At 53.5% G+C, this 24,384-nt stretch overlaps 1 protein-coding gene across 1 annotated transcript; it reads right to left on the bottom strand.

Annotated features, from left to right (window-relative positions):
- Positions 1–10,770: 10,770 nt before the first annotated feature.
- On the bottom strand, positions 10,771–12,126 carry FOXD2 (forkhead box D2). Its single transcript, XM_088536349.1, is given in 5 exon segments — positions 10,771–11,214; positions 11,216–11,262; positions 11,265–11,304; positions 11,306–11,335; positions 11,338–12,126. Coding segments are annotated over 5 exon segments (1,275 nt in total). The 5' UTR covers positions 12,052–12,126.
- Between the last annotated feature and the right edge of the window lie 12,258 nt (positions 12,127–24,384).

Here is a 24,384-nt window from a genome sequence, read left to right as displayed (position 1 = left end):
GCCCCGCGGGGCCGAGCCGCTCCCTCCCCAAAGCCCCGCAGCGGAGGCAGCTGCGCCGAGGTATCATCAGGCTAATTGGAAGGGTCACATGTTAAACCCCCGCTGTTGTTCGTGGTAATGTAGCTCCGTTCCTCCGTTGCACATTTACCGATTTCTCTAAAACCCACCATTGTCGCAAGGTTCACTCCACGAGGAGTGAGCCAATGGGTTGCTACGGCAACTATAATGACATTAAAATAGAGCCCCCACGGGCTCTGCCTTTCGCCGAGGCGGCAGGAGAGGAGGCTCCGCGGAAGCTCCGCGCTCCTCTCTCCCGTCCGCGCTTCACCGCACAGGGCACCAGCGGGCACCTTCCAGGCTGCCCGGTCCCTATCGGGGGCAAAGAGGGACAGAAAGCCACGGAAATGATAGTATTAACCGCGTGCACCCCCTTTGCAGGCAGGGCTGGGTTTGGGGGGTCTTTCTTTAAATCTTCCCGGGGAAACCAAACAAAAAATCGTGAAAACGAAGCCATTCATGTCATTCGCCGCGCTCCCGTGGGGATTTTCTGCAACGGGGAAATCGGCGCAAACGTCTAGAATTTGGGGCTGCAAACGAGCGAGGATCTGATCCGAGCTCCGGGCGCTCCGATACCCGCCGCTTCCATGGACGGTCCAAAACTGTTCAAATCGGGTTATCGGAGCCTCCCGCAGAGGCACCTGCGGATCCGGGAGCCGCACTCTCGGCCCGGCCGCACGCAGAAAACTGACTTTTTGCAACTGCGGTCCCAGGGAAACATTCGTTTCCGATAGTTTCACCACGATTATTTCTCATCGGCGCTGCTGCGCTGATTTTTTTTTTTTTTTTTTTTTTTTTTTGCTATTTCAGAATTGGAGTGAGAAAAGAATTTTGAAGGAGAAATCATGTTTCCTGTTATCACCAGACATCATTATCTCCCTCTGGATATTTCCCACCCTCTCTATGCCGGCTACATAAAACGTAGCACGACCAAAGAACACTATGAAAAACCAAAAGGAAAAATCGGAGAGTAGCAGCTATAATATCAGTCGGAGCTGGCGGGTGGCCCTGCTGTGTTTTGCATATAGGGGAACGTACTTCTCGTCTTTCGTCCCTGGCAGCCACATAGGAGCGTCTGAAATTAGGTCTCGGAGCTTTCAGCGACGCACTTTCCAATATTTTCCAACCTCCACGAGCTCAGCTGGGCTGGGGAGGGGAGTCGTTTCTATCAAACGCTTTTCCTTCACGGGAAACGCTCCCGGGAGCTCCCGGACACGAATTTGCCCAGCAGGATGGAAGGGAAAGACTAGAGAGATTTGCTCAGATTACGCAGTTTCCTCCGTTAAAGTGTTCCTGCCACCTGTCTTGGGTTTAGGACTGAAGCCACTTCAGGGCAGGGTGCCCGGATCAGGGCAGCCATTTGGGGGGATCCCTTGGCAAGCTTCTCTGCCCTCCACGACCCCTCCTTTCCTTGTCCTTATTGCTCCTGCAAGTATTTGATATTCCCGTCCCCCTCCTCTATTCTCCCCGCCCGTTGCAATGTGGCAGAGCGCGTTGGCCTCATCCCAGGAACGCGCTCGAGGCTGCTGGAGCAAAAGCGGGGTCAGTGAAAACCGCCCCTGAGCGCCTTGCACGCCGAGGGGAAGGGGCCGGGGTCGCTGCGGGGCCCAGGGAGATTGGGGGCTGTCTCCCTCCCCGGCCCCTTGCCGTCCCCGCCACCTGCACAGCGGCCCCGGGCCCCCCGAGCAGCCCCGAGCCGTGTGCCCCGTGCACCTCCCGCGAGGCGAGCACGGGAAGCTCCTATTTATTCCCCAAACAGTCCTTAAAATAAAAATGGGGGCACTTTTGGATTTACGCCCGGATGCGAAACCCCCACCCGAGCCGCCCCGAAAGCTCTTGGCCAGTGCAACGATTCCCTCGCCGTGCCCGGGACGGGACGGGACAGGACGGGACAGCGACGTTGGCTCCAGGTCGCACGCGGCCGGGGAGGGGCTGTGCCGTGTGACGGCGGGGGGAGCCGGGGGGAGAAGGGCGCTGCGCTCACCAAAGCTCCCGGGAGGCCACTAATGCCCTTTTTTTTTTTTTTTTTTTTTTTTTTTTTTTTTTTAATGAGCTCCTGAGCTCAAGAGCCATCAGAAACCTGAAAAGATCCCCGTGGCTGGAACGCATTGAAAGAGATGCGCGGGGTCGGAGTACGCCAGAGAGGAGACGTGAGCGCTGTGTGGCAGGAGGAATAAATAAATAAAAATATAAAATAAAAGGGAGGAAGAGAGAAAGGTGAGAAAACGAAATATTCGCCCTTGTGAAAGGTGTCGGTCTTCTCCAGAGCAACTGCAGAGCAGAGGTCTTTCCACCAGGGTGGATAAATTTACTCGTGTCCCACATGACCAAGGGTGGGGGGACTCCGGGGGGGGGGGGGGCGGAGAGGGAGAAAGGTCATGGGATTGGGATTTGGGTTGTAAGTCACAGAGGAGACGTGGATTTCAGTGCCGGGATCCGCGTTAGGTGACAGCGGCTTCGGGTTTTGCAAGAGAAGCGATTAAACCGAAAGAAAAGGAAAAAAAAAGAGAGAGAGAGAGAAAGAGAGAACGGGGAAGAAATAATAATATTAATTAAAACATGGTGAAAAAGAGGAAAAGACATTTTAAAGGCAACCCCAGAAAAATAAATTAAATTATTAAAAAAATACCCTCGTGTTTCCAGCCATAGCAAGCTGAGCTTGAGAGCCATCGCCCCAAGAAATCCGCCCTCGGGGATCTCACTCGCCTTTAGTCCAGGACAGAGTCAAGGGGCGCCCCCGATGCGGCCCGGGATGCTGGGCGCTGCACCCCGGGCTGGCTCCAAGGCGGCCGGCCCTGCCCGCTGCTTTTGCTGCCTCTCTTGCGGCCACGTTTGTGTCCTGGGAAAAGGCAGAAGAGCTCGCAGGAACGTCACAGATTCACAACAGATGTAGCGAGGAGGAAATGCCTCGCACACACTCTACACCGGCCCAGCGAGTCTGTGAGATGGAAGCCGGCTTTATCCTGGAAAAATATTTAAGATCTCCATTCCCCCTTTTGCCAGGCAGGAACCTGCCGGGGCGGGCATGGAAAAGCCTGGAGGGTTTCAGCGGTTCGAGGTCGGGGGCTTGCGGCTACATTCTGACATTTTTTGGCTTCAATCACAGTTGGGGAAGTTTCTCCTTCTCCCCCTACTTTGTGTGACTGTGAAGAGACGCCGCGGGGGAGGTTGCGGAGCCGCGCGGAGCTGCCGCCTTTCCCAGCGCTGCGGGAACCTGCGGCACTCGAGGGCGCGGGGGCGACGGGGAGGGCTATAAAACACAGCAGCCCCGGCAGCTCTCCCCGCACTGAAACGGGAACGGAAAAAGGATAGTCTTTTCCTAAGATCCTCAAGAATGGGCACCGGCTCCCCGAAAAGATGCGGGGAGACGGGGGGTAACCTCCCCTGGAGTCCGATCGTCCCGTCCCCAGGTAATTTCATCCTGTAAAAAAAAAAAATAATAGAATAAAACTCCACGGCGTTACCATGTGCCAGCGCAAGCCTGTCACTACTGAACAGAGATTTTCGAGAGGTGGACGGGGGAAAATGGGGGGTCCGTTCAAGTTTAGCAAAGTTTCCGAGGACTCTCCGCTCGCCTCCATCTGCAGGAAGATGAGGAATTTCTGGGAATTTTGCGGGAATAGCAGGGATCGAGCATGTTGTTTTAAGCCTTTTCATTCTTTTTTTCATAACGAATAAGGAACGCTACTCCGGTTAAAATGCAAGTTACAGCCGGGAAATCGAAATCCGATCTAGGCGGACAACGACTCTCTCGAAAAAAAAACTTCGGTCACCCCTCGGCCTCAGAGATCGACCCTAGTTATCCAGAAGAGATCGGGGAAGGGCGAGAAAAACTAGCACTCCAGTAACGAGAAAAAAATCGCCATGTCCCTGTAGGCGACCACCCCTGTAGCAACTGCCATGCAAACTCATTACACCCGTTTTCGGCTCCATCCGGCCTTTTGCGGGGAGAAAATTTCCTTTGCGAATTCATTTTGCATTTTACGAGATTTGCCTTGGGACACGGAGAAGATGAATGTTTAGTATTTGCTATGTAAATACACATACAAATATGTGTGTGTGTGTATAAACATACATATATATACACTACACATACATAAAAGCATACATATATGTATTTTGTGCATACATATGCATATGTACGTACTGGAGCCCAGCAGCCAGACCAAGCCGGAAAAGCGGAAAGCGAGACTTCCCCGGGGTTCGCGGCGCCGGGGACCCGGGCTGGCCCCGAGCCTGTCCCGGGCCGGCCGCCGGGCGCATCAGCGACTCTGCCCCGCGGGACCCTCCGAGGAAACTCAGCCGGAGCCATTAGCATGTGAATGAGGAGGAAGGGTTGGGAAGCGCTCCCGGGAGCGAGGTTTTCATGACCCTCACAGCAGCGTCACCTGTTGCACTCATCAGCTCGGGGCACCGTGGTGCATTTTTATTTAGGGATGAAATGTGAAAAGGGGCACGAGGAGGAGAAGAAGGGCCCTCCGTGAAGGAAGGGGCGGCCGCGGGGCTCAGCCTTCCCCGGTGGCCCGGAGCAGATCCCGAAACGGCCAGGAGCAGATCCCACATTCCCGGCACTCGCCAGGCCTGTAGGAGCGGGGCCGAGTCGGACTCGCAGCCGCCGTGTGCAGGGACGAGTCCCCAGGACCCAGCAGCTCCGGCCGCCCCGAGCCACGGAGGGCACCGCATCTGGCCCGGGGGCTCTGCCGAGCGCCGCCGATCCAGGGTTCTGCCCCCGGCAAAGGAGAGAAAGAGCCGTTAAAACGGGAGAGGAGAGTGGAAACGGGCAGGGCCCGAGCCTGTCAGGGGGTTTGGAAGAGCTGAACCCGCTGTCGGAGCGGACACGGGGCAGCGAGCCTCTGTGCGCAGTGCGGGGTGCGGGACCGGCACCCACGGCCCCGCGTTGGGGGCAGCATCTGGCTTGTAGCGAGTCGCATTTGGCCCGAGGGGAAAAGTGGCTTTGGCCAAGAAGGGCACAAGTGCCCGAGGGGCAGCCGGCACCGGGTAAGGACGCGGGACTCCGGGGACCCGCCGTGACTCCCGGGGCGGGCAGAGCTGGAACCCGCGTGAGGAGAGCGGCAAAGTGGCCCTGGACGAACCCCAGAAGAAGCGGGTGAGACCAGAGAGCCCAGAAGAGAGCGAGAGGGATAGTAAAAACGAATGGAGTACGAGAAGAGAGAGAGGAAGGAGAGAAATAAAGCGGGGGTGGGGGGAATAAAGTCGGTGGGGGGGGGGGAGAAAGAGCGAGAGTGTGAAAGAGTAAATGAAAGAAAAAACGACCGAGACAGAAAGAGGAAGAGAAAAAAGAGAGACACAGAGAAAAAGTGAATGAGAAGAAAGAAAGAAAGAAAGAAAGAAAGAAAGAAAGAAAGAAAGAAAGAAAGAAAGAAAGAAAGAAAGAAAGAAAGAAAGAAAGAGAGAAAGAGAGAAAGAGAGAAAGAGAGAAAGAGAGAAAGAAAGAAAGAAAGAAAGAAAGAAAGAAAGAAAGAAAGAAAGAAAGAAAGAAAGAAAGGAAGAAAGGAAGAAAGGAAGAAAGAAAGAAAGAAAGGAAGAAAGAAAGAAAGAAAGGAAGAAAGAAAGACGAGGGAAGGAGCAGGAGATATTAGATATGGACATGAACGCGAGGGCACAGGGCTGGGTGCGGGTCCCTCGCCAGTCTCCGGGGACACTTCCGTGCCACCTCGAGCGCCAACCCTCTGTCTTCACTGTCCCCGTTGTCCCCGCTGTTCCGCATTCTGCCTTAGCCCACCAAAGGTGAGGAGGGGAAATGAATGAGGCAGTCAACATACCGCAAACATTTCGAGGAGCTTTTCAAAAGCAAGAACTTAATTTCCAGAACAATTTTCCTGCGGCCGATTCGGCCACGGCTCCCCCCACCCTCCCGCCCTTGGAAAACAGATTTTTCCAAAACTTTGTTTCTCTGCTTCCAGACTTGCGAGGAGAGAAACGAAAAGGTAGCCCCTGGAGGAAAGAAGACACTGGTAGATACTACTTTCCAAAGTTGCTAGGAAGGAAAGTGTTTTCAGATGGGGGCACCGGGGCAGATGGAGACTGGGCATTATTATTAAATCTTAAATCCACCATGAAAACGGGAGTTTCTCTGCAGTTGCAGAGAATTGGCCAGGCCACAGCCTGGAGGAAGAGCTGAAATATTGGAAAAGATGCTCTTGCTGTTCAAAGGTGATTTCTCTAATCCAGGCTGATTTATTTTCGATCGGGGCTCCGACGAACTAGAAAGAGAAAACCAAAAAGCTACTGGGGAAGGGAATAAGATCTTGACCTTTCCTAATTCTCCAAATCGGTAGTAATGGAAACCAGAACGTGCCAGGGGAGGAGGCTGAAGGAAAGGGCCGAGCGATCCGTGCTGCGAGAGCCGAGGCGACCGCTGTCCTGCTCGGGAGAGGCGCTTTGCTGAGCACGGCCTTAATTAAGAGAAAGGAGAAAAAGAAATTGCCCCCCCCACACACACACACACCATTGCCGTCCCGACAGAGATATCGCTGGGTAGAGGATATCAATATTTCCTGCCCCAGGAAATACAGGAAAGTTTCGCTGGGTGATGGTTTTCTTCCCAGTCCCGGCTTCTCCGCTGTCTGCTCAGGCACAGAAAATTGCAGCGGAAAAACAAATGCATAAACCCTGCACAAAGCATCGCGGTTTTACTGCAAACCATTCGGCTGACAGACAGAAAGGAGTAGCAGGAAACAAATTAAAAAACAAAAATCAGCTGCACAGATGCAAGACAGACAAATTGGTGAAACTCAGACCCCCCCACCACCACATATACAGCACCTCGGAAATGGCAAAGGAGAGAAATCGCGGCGCGGAAGGGCGAAGGGAAAATCCCAGAGCAGCGCCCGAGAATCGGGCCCTGTGGAGGGTGCAGGGCAGCCCCCGCACAAATTTACACCGTGTTTGCGCTTCAAAACAACCACGAAAAGCAACGGCAGAGAGCCGGCGAATTCGCCGGCGATCCTACAGGGAAGAGGGGAAGGAAATGCCAGGTCGCTTTTTTGGCCGGGGACTCCAGAGCAGGGGACTCCAGCAGCTAATTATTTTCCCTTCAGCGATCAGTTATTGCTGGTGTCCTTCCCGCCTCCCCCAATAAATAAATAAAACTCTCCTTTAGGCAGCGAGGCGTGAAAAATGATCCTCGCTGAACGCTTAAAAAATAATGTCCCGTGAAGATCGGCGCGGCGGAGCCAGCCAGCCCCGTAATTAGGAGCCATTAGCCGTCCTGCCTCGCCGAGGCAATGTCGCGCATTAGCCCCCTTCGCCCGGCCCGGTGACGACTTCCCGGGCCGAGAAGGGAAGGTCGCTCCCGGGAGGTCGCAGAGGGCCGTTTCTCCATGGCCTTTCCGCGGAGCACGGGGAAGAGCCGATTCTCAGCCCCAAAGCAGCACAGATATTTGCAGACAGCGTGAGTTTCGAGGGAGAGAACATCGGGAGAGCTTGTGCTTAGAGGAAATTCAGGAAAATGAAGTGGGGAAAAAAAATACTCTCTAAAGCTAGCGCCTGCCCTTGCCCTTCTCGGCGGGGTTTTGCCCCAAAACCAGCGGCGCTGCAGACGACCGCGGGCCCGGGAGCGCCGAGACGAGCTGCCCCGGCCTCTGGCACCCCCCGATTGCTGACAGGGGCTGCTACAGTCCCCGATTATGAGGGGAAAAATCCCCGCGCTCTACAGTTAGCTCCGCTTCAAGCCCGGCCGGCGCCCGCGGCTCCGCAGCGCCCGCAAGGCGACACACGGAGAAAGGAGCCGGGGGAAGGTGTCCCGGGCCACAAACCGCCGATCCACCCCCCACCCCCGCACATGTCGGGGAGAGAGTCTCTCCGGAGAAACACTGCTCCCCTGCAGAGAAAAATCCCTTGCTCCAAAACGCGAGACCACCAACTTGGAGACCCCCCGGCGGCCTCCGCTGCACCCAGCGGCTCGGGGATGCTGCGGGCGAGACGCACTCCCTTTTGCCCACGCTATTTCTTATCCCATCCTCGCGCACTCTTCGGATTTTTTTTGCCTTTCCCGCACGCATTTAGCAAACAAAATAGGAAAAACATCGCTACTTTATGTTAAAATGCCCCCCCACATACACTCCTTCCCGACACATAGCAGCCACCCAGCCTCAGTGCACATCGCTTTCTTCCTTCGGATCCCTTCTCCTCAAAGCAGGCTCGGGTATTAAAGGAGACTGAACAAAGATAGCCGAGAGCAGCTATCAGCGCATTTTAACTTCATCAAAGACTTCGGGGAAGAGGGAGAGGAGGGGTCTGGCACCTTCTAGTAATGAGCTTGTCAGGAACACCCCTGCCAGAGCAATTGAACAATTTGAACACAGAAAAAAAAAAAAAAAAAAAAAAAAAGGAGCCGGGAGGGAGGGAGAAAGGGGAAATGCTACAAAAGCCCCTTCAATTTCCAACCATGTGCTTGGCAATCTGGAAAATAGATTCATTGGCCTCCTTTTTTCTCCCATGTCGAGTCTTGTAGCCCCTTTTGTAGGAGCTGAACATGAAAGGGAGACAACCAAGTGCCGGACACGAAGATCGCTTTTCAAAAGCAAATGTGTGTGAAGCAGAGATGTGAGACCGCTCGCTGCGGGGAAGCGGCACGTTCAGGAACAACATCAACAAACTGCGCGGAGGTTCGAGGTAGCACAGACGGGGGGACCGAAAGAAAAGTAAAAAGGAGGTGGATAAAGAGAAAAGAAACAATGATCCCCCCCAGCTCCGGCGCCTGCCCTCGCCCCGGCGGCCCCGCCGCCCTGCGCGCAACGAGGCGCTCGCCGAGGCACCAGCTCCGTCTCCCTCTCTCCCCGTCTCTTATTTTTTTCAGCATTTCTATTTTTTCCTTTGCCTCCTGCTCCTTCTACTCGCTTACTGTGTTGGCAGAAAGACTCCGGTTCTCGAAATCGGGGTCTCTTTCAACAAACAAACAAAACAACCACGTTTGGTCCCTGTAAATAAATAAAATGGCTGGGGGGAGGTTAGATTTGGAGGAGAAGGGAGCGCTTAAAGATGTTTATTTACTTTGTAAGTTGTTGCAAAATTTAGGCGGAGATCAAGTTTCATTCGGTCATTCAAATACTGCACGCCCAAGGGGGAAGTGTGTGCCGGGGCGGGGGGAATCCTCCAACTTATTTTCTCATGTGTCAACTTTTCCAAACAAAATAAAGGGCAGCGGAGGAGCAGGGAGAGAAGGGATAACCTTTCTCCCAGCAAAGGCATGGAAATAGGCAGAGTTATTAGGAAAAGGAGAGAACAAAAACAGCAACAATAACAACAATAACAAACACTAAAAAGAGAGAGAGAGGGAGAGAAAGCCGGGAGGTCCTTTCCTTCGCCGACCGTCGAAAGGGAACCCAAAGCCGGGACCCCCCTCACGGCCAGGGAAGGGGACGGCGGAGGCGTCGCCAATTTTCCGTCCTGCCCGAGGCCGGGGACGGAGCCGGAGCCGCGGCCAGAACCGCAGCCGCGGCCCAGGCGCTGCCGCTTTTAATAAGTGAAACTCCGCGACTTTGCCGAATTTCGCAAATCCGAGGGGTTGGAGCCACTCGCTTCCGCGAGGCCCGAGCAGGGCTCTCGGCTCTCAGCGTGACAAAGGACATAGCAAAGAACGATTGGGATTGTTATTATTATTATTATTAACCAGGTCACAAACATTTATTAATTTACACCAACGGTGGACAAAATTCTGTTGCCTTTTTTTTTTCCACATCAAAGTATTCACAGATTCTCTCAATAAAATAGATATGACGGATGCACAACCAGTGAAGAGTTAACTGGACTCCGCTCATTAGCTCCCGAATAATCTATATACAAATAATTACCAATACACCAAAAACAACCCACGCAGAAGGGGTGGGAAACGGGAATTTTAAAAAAAATAAAAAAGTATGGGAATTCTCCAAACTTCCTGACTGATCAGATTTTTTAAAAAACGTGCATTTGCATGTCTCATTGAAAAAAAAAACCCACAGTCCTGAGTTTCAACGACTTTTTTTTTCCTCTTAAAAATAAAGAAACCCTAAAGAGTGCCTTTTAAAACCAAACCCAAAGCTTCAAAGGAACTAAAAATAAGATCGAGCCATTAAAACATTTTCTTTGAGAGAAGGGGAGAGACAGCAACTCACGGCAAAAGCGCTTGGAGGAGAGACTTTGGGCTCATTTCGATCGCTGGGAGCAGCCTTTGCCGCTCCCCTCGCGAACAGCCGAGTCGCCCGCGGAATATGCGCCTTTCTCCCAAAGAAAATATCTCCGATCCTAGGACCGTTTCTTTCTTAACAAGTCCTGCAAGACTCCCTGTGTTAAACCAGCTCGCCCAGGTCTCTTCTTATATTACGGCCACTTTATAAATACGCTTTGGCGCTTGTGGGATGAAATATTGTTATTCTTCCTCCTCTCCCTCCCCCCGCTCCCAAATCCTCCCTCCCTCCCGATTTTTTTTTCCGAGCAAAGGGACACAAACAGATCTGGATGCCACAGAAATAAAGTTAAAAAAAGAATATTTCCTACCTTAACACAACAGGAGGAGGTTTGAGGGGGGAAAGGGGGAGAACGGGGAGAGAAATGGGGAGCAGGAGCAGGCGCTTTTTTTTTTTTTTTTTTTTTTTTTTTTTTTGGAGGAGCGAGGAGAGCTGTTAAGCGACCGCTTGGTTGAGCCTCTCCCCCGCCACCTTCCTCCCCTTTTCCTCTCCCCCCACCCGCCCCAGCCCCCCCTCGCACACTTTAAAAATGACAGCTGCTAAGGTTTGTGATTTTACTGGCAAAGTTCTGGGCGGGCTGCAGGAGCGGCTCGTGCGCCAGGCCGGCCGCGCCGTGCGGCGGGGCGAGCGTGGGGCTCAGCACGGCGAGCACGGGCGCGCCGCCGGGCTGCGTGCTGCCCGCCGGGGGCACGGCCCCCCCGATGATGTTGTCTATGGAAAAAGAGGGCCGGGGGGGGTTGCCGGTGCTGTTGCCGTTGCCGCCGCCGGGCGTGGGGTCCGGCTTGAGGGTCTGGAGGAGGGCGGCGGGCAGCGCGGTGGGGCTCAGCTGGGGGGGGTAGAAGGATTTCCTGCAGTTCAGCTCGCCGCCCAGGAAGGAGGGCAGCCCCGAGGCGGCCGAGAAGACGGAGGCGGCGGCAGGCGGCGGAGCCGGTAACGGGCAGTGCGGAGGCTGGAAGGGGAAGGCGCCCGCGGCGCCGCCGCCGCCGGGGTGCTGGTGGTGGTGGTGATGGTGGTAGCCCTGGAGTTGCAGGCCGTAGTTGTAGCCGTAGGGTCCGTAGGCGAAGCCGGGCAGGAAGGCGGCGGGATCGGCCGCCCCGGCGCGCAGCAGCAGCTCGGGGTGCGGCGGGTGCAGCTGCTGCTGCCGCTTGAAGCGCTTCCTCCGGCGCAGGAAGCTCCCGTTGTCGAACATGTCGGCAGACTCGGGGTCGAGCGTCCAGTAGTTGCCCTTGCCGGGGTTGCCCGGCTCGCGGGGGATCTTCACGAAGCAGTCGTTGAGAGAGAGGTTGTGGCGGATGCTGTTCTGCCAGGCAGGGAACTTCTCCCGGTAGTAGGGAAAGCGGCCGCTGATGAACTCGCAGATCTCGCTCAGCGTCAGCCGCTTCTTGGGGCTCTGCAGGATGGCCATCGTGATGAGAGCGATGTAGGAGTAGGGCGGCTTCACGAGCGGGTTCTTGCCGCCACCGCCGCCCGCGGGCGCCTTGTCGCCGGTCGCGGCGCCGCGGGCGCAGGCGGCCTCCGCGCCGCCGCCGGGGGAGAGGCGCTCCGGGGAACCCCCCATGCGCGCCTGGGCCGCCCCGCTCCGCGGCAGCCCCGCGAGCCCCAGCGGGTCGCCGCCGTCCTCCTCGTCGTCCTCCTCGTCGTCGTCCTCCTCCTCGTCCTCCTCCTCGTCCTCGCTGTACTTGCCCCCGTCCTGGGGCGGACCCACCACGTCGATATCGGCGTCCTCCACCTCGGAGAGCGGCTCTTCCTCCGGGGAGCGCTCGGACATGATCCCGCAGCCGCCGCCGCTGCTGCCCAAAGTCATTGTTGTGCGGCCGGGGCGGCCGGGCCGGCCGGGATCGGGGCCGGGCTCCCCCCCCCACCTAGCGGCGGCGCCCGGGATGGTGCCGGGGCCGCGCCGGAGGCTGCGGCCGCCGCTGCCACTCGGCGCCCGGCGCCGCCGCTCCCCGTGCCCCGCTCTCCGCGCCCCGCGGCCGCGCTGCGCGGTGGTGGCTGCGCGGGGAGGGGCGGCCGGGGGGAGGGGAGGGCGCGGGGAGGAGGAGGAGGGACGGGACGCCGCGGGGCTGGGCAGGGAGCTGGGAAACCGTAATAATAAATAATAATAACAGTGACAATCAAACAGAAAGAAAGAAAAAAAGAAAAAGTGGGGGGGTGCGGCGGCTCCTTGACGGGGCTAGGGGTGAGGGAGGGGCGTAGGGTAGAGGAACGGGGAGGGCAGAAGTTGGGAAGGCGGCTCCCCCCTCCGCACCCCTCCCCGAGCCGGGACCCGCTGGAAACGCTCCCACTCTGCGCCTCCTGCGAGCGCTCCCCAGGCCTTTATAGCGCAGCCCCGGCATCACGTGCCGCCCCCGAGCGGGGCGCAGCGAGGGGCTCCGGCCTCGGCTCCCCGGCAGCGCCGCTGCCCCCGGCACGGGGCCTGCCGAGGCGTTCGAGGAAAGGCGCCGCTTGAGCCGCCACGGTCCTTGTCCTCGCCGGGACGCTGCCGGCTGCGACTGTCCCGGAGCCGCCGCACGGCAGGGCCGGGAGTGGAGGTCGGCGCTGAAGAAGACCCCAGCCCTCTTGGCCTCCTCTCTGAGACAACTCTCGGGGCAGGAGCGGCAGCAGCCGGGCAGGGAGCTGGGGAACTGCGCGGCCCCTCCGCTCCCCGGGCTGGGCTCCCACGGGCCACCCGACGGGGCGGGGGCAGGGGGAGCGTGTGAATTTGGGGATCCCCGCTCCCCTTCTGCACGCGCCCTCACGTCACGGACACGTCACGGACACGTCACCGAGCACGGAGCACCCTGTTCGCGAAGCCGCCTCCCCGCGGGCTCCAACCCCCAGGGTCGAGATGCTGCAGCCCGGCAGGTGCCGGGCGGGAAGCGAGGAGCCGACGTGCCAGGAAATCTCCCCACGCTTTAAAAACCAACCGAATCGAAGGCTCTGCCCCAGGGGCTGCGCGGCCTCCGAGCACCGCGCCCCCGTCCGGATACCGCAGCGCAGGGTGGCCCATCCCCGTAGCGTCCCACCGCCCTCATCCACCTCCGGAGGGAAAGGTCCTGAAAGCAACAGCTCACGGGCTCTCCGGAGTCTAGGAAAAACCTTTGATTTCTCGCGACCAGCGCTCCTGCCGAGGCTCAGCGTCTCGGCGGCCGCTGGCATCGCAGCCCGACACCTCGGGCTCCTGGGGTGCCTGTTGCTTGGCTGAAGCCTCCCCCTCTCCTCGGGGCTGCAGCCCTGGGGTGTGTGTGGGGATTTCCTTGGGCGCAGAGAGGTGCTCCATGGCCCCGCAGCCACGGAAATACCACCCTCCTCCTCCTCTTGCGGGGGCTGAGGACACGGGCACTGCCAGGGACGCCCAGCCCTCCCTCGCCGTGGGATCTCACCCTCAGCCTGATGTACCAGTCTCTGCTGCCAGCCCGGCCCAACCACGCTCGCATGAGGGGTCCTTTCAGCGGCTCGCTCTCTCTCTCTCAAAAAAAAAAAAAAAAAAAAAAAAAAAAAAAGCTTTGCTGCTTTCACGGGAGTTTCTCTCTCTCTCCCTGCGGATACGATGCTTGGGAAGGAAGGGGAGGTAGAAAGCGCAGGTTAGAGAGGTCTTTCGGGTACTAGCCGTTTGCCGAGGGCATGCGGCACCATGGGGCTTGCACTTCACCTCCGCAGTGTTTGCAAACGAGCAACCCGATCGGGCTCCGCACAGCTCCCACATCCGAAAGGGAAACCCGGCCTGGGCACCTTCCCCGCCGCCCTTCGTGCCCCCACATCGGCGGGAGGGCGGCGAGCTCAGCTGCCCCCTCGGCCTCTGCCCATCCAGCGGCGTGGGGAGAGCACGAAGGCGGGGGGCTCCTTTCGCTTCGCCCAGGTAAGGGAAAGCCGCTGAAGGTGGAAGCTGCGAATGGGAAATTCCCTCCTCCTTTTCCCTTTTTTAATAGCAAACAACTGGATTTTCTACCCTCGGCATTCGGGGGCGGGGGTTAGGGAGGGGATCCCAACGCCGGGCCTCATTCAGCAGTGTGAGAATCTGCAGTGATGAATTGCAAGTCGCTGCCGTTAACAGGTGCGAGCATTTGGTGATAAAATCTCCAGCACTAATACCGGGGAGCCGGGCCAAACAGCTGCACGGCCCCGCTTCCAAATACCGATCACAATTATTCAAATCCTAACGACTTGGTACACAGGGCTCGCCACAACTAGGGAGATCCCGAGGAAAGAGCAGAGCTGCACGCCGGGCGCTTTGCCGGGACTTTTCAAGTTTAAATTGATATTAAACAGCTCCTCTGCGCTGCTCCGCTCATCCTCCTCGCTGTTTGACAGCGCTGCGAGCAGAAGCGTTTCTCTTAACGGGGGAGAAGCTCAAGGATAAATTGTCCTAAGCGTTTCTCATGAAGGGGAAGGATCTGCCTGGGGGTGTGTTAGGGCTGGGGAGTCCTTTCACTTTTGCGCTCATTCAACCCTTATAATGCACATTTAGAACATATACGCATATATATGCGAATATATATAGTATGTGTATATAACGTACATTAATTCTCTCTCAACAAAAACAGAGAAATTCTTCGGAGAAAGGACATCTTTCCTACCCACTTGGTTTAGCCCCCTCGTTGATGAGATCCTTGGAAAGGCGATGAGAAGAACAAATGGAAGAGAGCGAGAGGGAAGAGAGGAAGGAAAATAAAAAGCCGATTTCCACTTTTATTAAGTAAAATAATAGTTATGCCTCCCCCTACATAAACGAAAGTGTCATAAAAAATTCCGAAGCAGCTGCCAGAGATTTCGACCACACACACAACGGGCGATTGAATTTCCACTGTGTGCGTCGCGGGGCAGACCGGCACTGCTGGAGCTGCGCGCTCGGCCCGGGAGGGCGGACGGGCCGAATCGGGTCTCCCCGCCGGGGGTCCCGGTCCCCCTCCTGCCTCTTCATCCCCTCCCGCCACCAAGGCGCATCCCGAACAGCTCTAGAGGCAGCACCGCATGAGCCCCGGCTCTGAGCTCCTTTGCAGGCAGAAAATCGTCGCCTTTCAGGTCGGCGACAGCCCGAAAGGAAGCGACGGGGAAGGGCTCCCTGTCCCGACGTCTGCGAGCGGCTCCTGTCAGCTGAGCCGGTACGAGCTCCGCTTTTGTCACGCGAGGTCGGCTGCAGGAACAAATCAAAACGAGAAAAAGGACCTCAAGTAGAGCCGGCCTGAAACAATTTGGGAAAGGGAAACCCTGGGCTGAAATAAAACAGATGGTCGGATCGCAGGCACGTATATACACATACGCACATGCTCACGACTACCCTCGGACCTTAAAAATACACACATATATACGTGCGTGTGTGTATATATATATATATATTATATATACGTACGCAATTTGAAGGCTTATTTTTAACTAACTGTGCGAAGAACTGATGCCGTCCGATGAAAGAGAAACCTATTGATCTATCCGCAAAAAATGGCTCGTCATCTTCCCGCTGCTCCCAGCTGCAGAGGGGTGGGAGGGAACCATTTTCCCTAGGCAGTTTTTTTTTTTTTTTTATCCTGTTCTTCTGTCCAAGGTATGTCATTCCAGACAGCTTCCCCTTTCCATCTCCCATTTGAAATCGTTTCTGCTTTACATCCGAAGTTTCATTTTTGCTATTAAAGAGGCTGTGGCTGAGAGCTGGCGGAGCAGGAAGACCATATAAAAAGAATTTGTCAACGGTGTAAAAATAAAAACAAAAGTGGCCTTCTTTTTAGTATTATAGATTTTTTTTTCTCCCTATTCCCTCCTCCCTCTAAACTGGCTCCCCGTTTCTCCCGTAGCCGCGGGGTCGGTGCTCATCGCGCCGCGGACCCCACGAGAGGTCCCCCCGCCAGGGCCGCCGCGGGCACCGTCGAGCGCTGCTTTAGCTCCACCTTCGCCGACCTCGCTCCCAGGTCCCCGCAGACGATCTGTTGGCTTTGCAATATAAAATCGTTCATGCCTTCCCTGCCGAGCAGCATCTAAATTCGTTTATTCTGATGAGAACCGCATCTCCAAGTCCCCCAAGGCTCGCTGATGGATTTTTCTGTATTACCTCGTTATCAAGCTTCGCTGACCTCTAACTTCTCTGAAAACATGAACAAGACAGACCTGCTGCTGCCCGAGCTGCCCCAGGGGGCTCTTTTTCCACTTATGTGATTTCCTTTGATATTATTTCTCCTCTTTCCATACCCAAGGCTCAGACCTTTAGTGCTCCCTGCAGTTCAACTTTTTTTTTTTTTTCCAGTTTTTTTTTGCCCAGCTCCCAGCGTGCAAAGGTCCCACCTCTCTGTGCAGCCTGCTCATCAGGAGCTCCCAGAGAGGGGAGACAAGTGGGATAGCAGGGACCATATGCTGCAATATGTGCAAAAATTACCATTCGGAGATGGAGGTCGTTGGAGCCCAGTGGAGTCCAGTGCCTATATTTATCCACACCCCCCACACACCTTCGCCAGTGCTTTTGATACTGAGCACTTCGGTTTTGTTTGACTCGTATTTTCAAATATGGATGTCCTCAAATCCATTAAAAAAAAAAGGCCTGGATTTCAAGAGAAGCTTTTCTCATCTTTTCAACATTTTCCAGGAACTTCTGGAGAGAAAATCTCTTTATCTTTCCTGTTCTTCTGCCCTCTTCCTGCTCACTTGCAAACTCCTTGCGTATTTAGGTGCTGTGATCCAAGCTGAGGAGCTTGGTTTTGGTTTCAGGATTGCCTGATGCTCTCCATTCATAACTGATCCCACTCCACATGGACTTCAAGGCCACCAGGCAAGCTCATATGAAGCCTAATACTCAGCTGATTAACCTTGGCTTGGTATAAGCTTTTTGTCCTGTTTCTCGGCAATCTGATCTGAAAAGAGGTGGTTACACACACACTTACATGACTCAGAGGAACGCAGTGATTTCAAACCATAAAGCACCAGGTGCACTTTTGAGACTCACCAAATCCAGCCCTCCTGGTTGCCATAAAAAACACATTAGCCAAAGGCCTATGCATGTGAAAGCCAATTACGTTCTGGCACATGGCAGCGTGTGCGGAACAGCCTGGTAACTGTGCCTACCACACAAGGAAAAATATCCCTGTGAAAACAAGTCTGCTAAATCACTTCATTCTTCCCCAAATCCCCTGAAAATAAAAGGGATAAAGGTTTTGGGGAGGAGGGAAAGAATCTATGTGGGAGGGAATCAGATTTTCCAAGAGTGGGTGCCCCGGTGAGAGAACCTAAATAAGCAGCCAGGTTCACTAAGACGTAGAAACTTGTGATGAGGTTTCCAAGGCCAGGCTTTCCACGCTTGCATTTGATCATGCCGAACATGTGCCCAGAACATTCCCACTGCTGAGCTCGCTGCAGCCAGGAATTAAGCAACTCGAACACCCACCTGATGCACCGAGTTTGCAAAGGCTCCATGCAGCCATAAACACCAGCTGAAGACCCTCGATTTGGGGGCCAGGAGCAATATGGAGCGAAAGCCTTCAAAGAAGGAAATTACAAAAAAGATGGAAAATTACTAAAACTTGGTTTGCTAGGGAGGAAAAAAAAACATTTGACTGTTTCACTTCTTTTTCTTCTTCTTCTTCTTTTTTTTTTTCTGAATGTAATAGATGTCTGGGGATAGGGTTCTCTGAGCCTGGAAGTATTGAGCAGTTCTCATAAGCGGGGCAGTTTGGAGGGAAATGCTGTAATCCTGCAAAGACCAAGCCTGCATACACATGCTGATAACCACAGAGCTGCCTCGCGAACAGGTCTGTAGTTATGTTTGGCCTGTTGACCCCAAATAAGACTAAACTCCAGTCAGTAGGGGCTGTAATGCTCATACTGCATGGCATTTTTCCCATGCTGGGAGGAAATTGAGCAAATAGAGAAGAAAGAGTTACTACCTGAAGTAAAAATGGGAGTAAATATTCTACCCAAGGCCATGCAGAGGAGCAGAGGCAGAGCCAAACACCTTAAGTCACTCACACCAGTCCAACCAACTGAGAGGACACTAGGTCTGTCTGTATGGCTCTGCTGTCAGGGTTTTAATAGTTCACACATTTTGATTTTTGTTTGTTTGGTTATTATTAGCATTTTTTTTTCCCTAGAGCACAAAGTAACTCTCTGAAATCCCCAAGACACGGGGTCCCTGAGCTCTGTGCCAGGGGAGGAGCCGGCAGGGTTGGCACAAGGCCCTCCCGGGACAGCCCTGCCTCATGCTCACATCAGCCACAGCCAACAGAGGACGACCAAGCAGAACAGCGGATGGACAAGAGACTACCAGGATCCCGGTATTTCATCTGGGACAAATAACAGAAATATCTGCTCAGGAAATACTGTGTTATAGTTTCTGCAAGTCTTGTGCCCTCCAGCACACAGGCCCATCCACTGCTGCATCCCCTAGACTGGCGTAGGCCCTTCCACACCCTGGCAGATCCTCCCACTGGATCCAGGATCCAGAGATAATCCCTACTTTGCACTCAGTCTTAGCACGTTCCAGGCTGAGTTCATGGCAGCATCAGTGTGGCTACAATTCTCCATTTTTTTAAATAAAATGAGTGCTCTGCAATGCATAATGCTAAATTGCGGACAGGCAGGAAACCCAGCCCCAGCGGCTCCAGACCAGGATGAATTTTGCATGTTCTTTTCTATCAGTTACTGGAAGAAATTGGTGCCCCAAATTGTGCAGAGGACCAGAGAGGGAAAGCCTGTCAGCCCACAGCCTAACATTAACCCTGCTGCTCTAGGAGTGTTGAAGCCACATACATACACACACATTCCTCCCTCACATACTACAAACAAGTCTCTTCTCATTCTTGCTATTAACAGAAAGTTGAACTTCTCATGCAGAAGAAACGACACCAAGACTTGATAAATGGCTGAATTTTCACACTAGGCTTTGTGTTACTTGGAAGGACCTCATTTCAGCAGGACAGAATTCAGCCTAGCTAGACTGATCCTTTCAACACTTATTTTGATGTGTCTTTTTATTGTTATTTTTGGCTTTTGCATATTGTAGATGCTAAGTATTAAAACCGTGCAATAAGGTGTTTGGTAAGTACTGCACTCCCAGCAAGACGTGGCCCTAGGGTTCCACAGGGAAATTGGGTGCTTGCAACACTCCAGCTGGGGAGATACACAGGTTGATGAATTCACTATTGCTTTTTTATTCCCAGGTCCAAGTACATCCTCAAACTAAGCTCAGGGGCCTTCCCCGCTGCTCTGCACTCTCCCAGGAACTGGACTGTGCATCTCAGCAGCAGGCTGGCAGGGCCTTCCTCCCAGCTCAGAGATAAGCATGCCATCTAGAGGAAATCCCCTTTATTACCAGGATTGCCAGCTGAAAATTATCCAATAAGGAATAATTAACCTCTGGCTCCAGCACAAATCCTCTATCCGTGCCCTGCTGCTCAGGACTGCAGCGCAGGCCCACGGTGGCTGGCAATGCACCAAGACATCACAGCGGCCCTTGGGCCATCGCAGCCCTCGCTGCAACCTGTCTTCCTACAAAACTGCTGTCAGAAAGAGCTGCTGCGACTCCCAGCACAGGCACGGCAACGTGGATGGGGAAAAGGCAATGCAGAGCCTTCTGCATCCTATGCTTTCGACTGTGCCTGCCTTTAGGAAAGGTATGAAGGCTGCATATATCTCATAATGCCCTCCTGTGGTTGCTAACAGCTGTCCCAAGCCCTATAGGTACTTGAGGAACCTTAAAAGAAGCATTCGCTTTGTTGAGCAACCCTGCCTGTGCCCATCTCAGTGGGGAGCAATTCTCAGGAGGCTGTGGTGGCCATATGTTCCTGCCCCTGTTGTCGAGCAGATCCTTCCAGGATAAGGACCCAGCAGCCACCAAGGCAGAGGGCTTTGCCAAGGAGGTATCTGGAGAGCTTGATGCCACCAGGTACTTGGTGGCGGATACTGCTCCTAAGCAAGGTTGGTCTCCAGCACTGTCCATGTGGCCTTCTAACTTTGAAAGGAGATCCCGTTTCTCTTCTGCACCTGCCTATTTACTTCATCACACCGTCTCTCAGGACTGACTCCCAACTTCCAACTCCTCAGAGCCTGAGCAAGAGTTATTCCCTCTGCTTCTCCATAGGGAGCAGCGGCACGGGCCTCCTCGCTGTCCTGTAATGTGCTCCATCTTGCAGGCACTCCCTGTTCATACAGGGTGACAGGCTTCAGGGCCCTGGGTTAGAAACCTGTATCCCTTGTAGGTCTTCTATTTGCTGTCAATGTTGAGAGGAGCCTAGCTGTAATAAAAATCTGGGCTCCGATCCTACAAACACTTATGCCTGGGCTTAACTCTAAGCACGTGAGCCGTCAAAAGGGACTATTCATGTGCTTAAAATTTAAGCATGTGCTTAAGCATCTGTAGGCCTGGAGTCTGTCAGAGCAGGGATTTGTGTGTTAAGCCCATATTCTGGGTCATTATCCTTTTCATGTCTTCTCTGGCATTTCAGAAGATGCTTCAAAGAGGAATTTCCAAGTTCTTCAGTAAACTTTGCCTTCCTGAGCAGCCTAGATTCTTGGCTATTCTATGGGGTAATTCTGCTCCTTTCCCTTCCCTCCCCCTTTTAGTGATAATCCTGTGCTATTTCATGCTTGGCCAGACAATTAAGCCCTCTTGCTGCGTGGCTCTGTCTTTGTTATGTATAATTGTTCCAAATAATTAGCCACTATTGCATGCTATTCTGAAACTACTTTGTATTGCAATTATACTTAGAGGGCGAGCATCAGCTCAGGGAGAGTCCAAGCAGAGAACAGCCTGGAGAGAAATAAGGTTGAGCTGGGGGAAAACGGGAATGTGCTTAAATCAACATTGCGGCGAACATAAGTATCCCATGAGGAGTGAAGTTCTGCTTGGGGCTGATTAGCTCGTTGGTGGGGCCTGGGCTTGTGCTGGCAGAAGAGCCAAAGGTGATTTTGGGGGATGCCGGGGATGTGTTCCCTGGCTGCCACCTCGTGGGTGCTCTAGGTAGGGAGGTCTGGTGAACCTGGACTTGCTGCTTTCTCCATCAGAAGTCCCATCGGCAGCATCAAGTCCCCTGCGTTCTGCCACCCAAGTCATTGCCGTTTCCTTTGTCAGGCTCTGATGTTGGCGGTGCAGCTCTGGACTGATGCTGCTGGCACAAGAAAGCACAAGGTGGGTTTGGGGGTCACTGGTGGGGTGATGGAGCACATCAGGGATACTGAGAGGCTCTGACCTCCTTCTGAACTGCACCTCGGTGCTCCAAGTCTGCTCTGCTTGTGCCTACAAGAGGGGGGACAGGATCAGTAAAAGATCATTTTCTCCATGTAAAACCACATTTCACTTGCATCACTTTAATGCTGATTTGCAGAAAGCACCTTGGGCAAGTGGTTGCTTTTATCATCTCTGTACAATGTAGGGGATATGGAACCAGACTGGGGTACATTTGGGGTGTGGCAGCAAAAACGTTCCCTAATTGTGTCTTTGGGTAGTTTAGGGATGGTGAAACTTGTGATTTCCCAAGGCAGGGACTCCAGACGATGAGACTGGGTCTGCCGCCTGATGTTTTCCTACCAGTGAGAGCACTCCTGCTGTGGACAAGCACCCATCAGGCCAGCAGGCTGCTCAGAGAAGTTACTTCTCCACGTGAAGCAGCTCTCTGAAAACTGTAGTGTGGTGGAACAGCTAACTTACTCTTAGCTTTACCCAATCTTTTTCTTTTTCTTTTTCTTTTTCTTTTTCTTTTTCTTTTTCTTTTTCTTTTTCTTTTTCTTTTTCTTTTTCTTTTTCTTTTTCTTTTTCTTTTTCTTTTTCTTTTTCTTTTTCTTTTTCTTTTTTTTTCTTTTTTCTTTTTTCTTTTTCTTTTTCCTTTGGGAATATCTGAAAAAATGGTCTAACCACAGCCATGGGTTGACCATGAGTTCTGACCATGAGTAAAACCCACAGCCTGCTTGGAAGAGAAACCAGAATGACCAGTGCAAAAGTGGGTGTTTTTTTGTTGTTGTTGTTGTTGTTGTGTGGTTAACTTTGAGATTCATTCACTACAGCCAGGTTGAAACCTCCTGAAAAGGGATCAACAAGCTGGGCTTAGTTTCACCTAACACCTGATGAGCAAAGGGAGTCATAAAACCAAGCAGAATATGTCTATGGTGTCTGGGGAAAGCTGGCTGAAGGAAGGAAGGAGTTGTCGTGGTTCGTGAAAGTCAACACACATCCTGACTGCAACACGCTGGAAGAGGACACACGTGGGACACGCAGCCCATGCTCATGGCTCTTAGGAGACCTAGGGATGAACCTAAAATGAACCTGGCTTGCTTGTGCTAGAGGGCGGCAGAGACCGGGTTGTAGTTCACGACCCTCTGCTCCAGAGCGCGGGGAAACGCCTGGCTCTGGGCACCCCGAGGCCTCCGGCCTTGGGAATTTTCTCTTTGCTCTCTCCGTGCTCTCTGTGCTTGCCAGGGCTCTCCGCGGGGCGGCAGTGCGGGCCCGAGCAGGGCAAGGCAGAGCGAAATGCACCGGCAAGGCGCCCGCAACACGCGCGCAACGCGCTCGCAACACACTTGCGATTGGCAAAGCGAGGTGCGGAGTGAGATTCGAGTTATGGCTTAACGTCCCCACACTGTGTCTGTCCGTGGACGACTGGCAGCGCCCAGGCAATATCCAACGTTAGCAGAGGGACCAGCAGAGGTTCTGCTGTAAACATGCGTCTAACAGAATTTGAGTTCCTGTCGTGTTTGTAACTAAACAGAAAGTGCTATTTATAGCTTGTAAGTATAAGCCAAAAAAGAAGAACATTTCTTGTTATTTGTTTGAAGCCATAGGAAAGCAATAGGAATTTGGTACACGCATGAAGCATGCAGAACCCAGACCCAGACGGCAGCTCAGTCAATACTCTCTAGGTAGATCCTACGTTCTAGAGAAAAGTGTCTTTTTCAAGGTGGCAGCTCATTTGCTCTATTAATTAATTTTTTTTCTCCTGAATCTCCGGTCTGAAGCATTTGAACTCAGCTTGATTTTCAAAGACAAGTCAGGATGCCTCAGAATGCATAGCCCCATCAAGAGGTAAAGCACCTTGTTGCTTGGGATTGACTTCTCATTGCTACAAAACTCCCTCTGCCTCCACATGGGTTTGGGACGGAGGGGCTCTCCCCACCACCTAGTATCCCTCGGACCCCTCTGGGGTTACTCTGAGGGGCTCTTGCTCATTCCAGCCATGGAGAGCAAAGAATATTTAGCGTCAGGGTTTTGTGCGAGCAAGATCATGTTAGTCATGGTCGTCATTACTTAGTATTCTCCAAATTCCTTGGATTTTGCTAAATAAAGAAGGGAGGATTTCAAAGGAGACTTGGTTTCACAACCAAAAACTGGGTGATAATTACTGCTGTTTCAGTCAAATCCCTCTTATTCAGTGAAAAGGGACATTCAAAAGGGACTAAAACAGATGAAGGGCACACGTATATACTTTACAAAGCTTAAAGCTACTCTGCCCCAGCAAGGCTCATGCTTTACATGACACTTTAATCCTGCTCATTTGCTAGATTCACCCTAACAGTAAACAAAGCTTTGAAATGAAAGCTTAAAAGCCTAGTTGGGATACATTAAGTTAACCAGGAAGACACTCTTAAGGCATTACTTTAATGACAAGCACAATACGAGTGCCAGAGTCTTGTGCATGTGCGGATTAATATTTATAGGAAAAAAAAAAGAAAGAAAAAAAGTGCTTTCCAGCTTGTTTGGCAGTGAAAAGCCTGTGTCTATGGGTGGCTTAGTGCTGCTTGCAGGAGGCTCTGGGTGGGACTGTCTGGCAGACAGGGAGATAGGGGACCCTGGAAGATGTGCAGCTGTATTCTGCTGTCCAGGATTTATCCTGACCTCCCCCCAGCTGGCGTCTGGCTGAGGAGACCCGCTGTTCAGGGGAGAACTGAATTCCAGGCTGGGTGCTGAGACCGGCCTCCTGCAGAGCAGGCGGCCCAAGGTCCATCCTCCAACCTGGCTCGGGCGGCTGAGGGACCCCCACGCGCAGAGTCTGGGACCCCCTGAATTCCTGAGCCCACCTGGCTCCACTGGCACTTGAGCTAAGCCCAGAGGTGCCAAGAACTGGAAAAGCCCTTTCAGACACTTCCCTGCTCCCACAAGGCTCTGTACTTCTGGATGACTGGAAGCAAAGGGTCTCAGCTCAGCCCCCACCAGCGCAAAGATCCCCTCCCCGTGCTTCCCACCAGGACATTTGAA

This window comes from Tinamus guttatus, unplaced genomic scaffold (genome assembly GCF_059628265.1).
Source record: "Tinamus guttatus ecotype Peru unplaced genomic scaffold, ASM5962826v1 Tinamus_guttatus_pri_ptg000044l, whole genome shotgun sequence".
Lineage (NCBI taxonomy): Eukaryota > Metazoa > Chordata > Aves > Tinamiformes > Tinamidae > Tinamus > Tinamus guttatus.
Note: the sequence above shows the minus strand (reverse complement) of the source record. Positions and strands in the feature narration are given on the sequence as shown.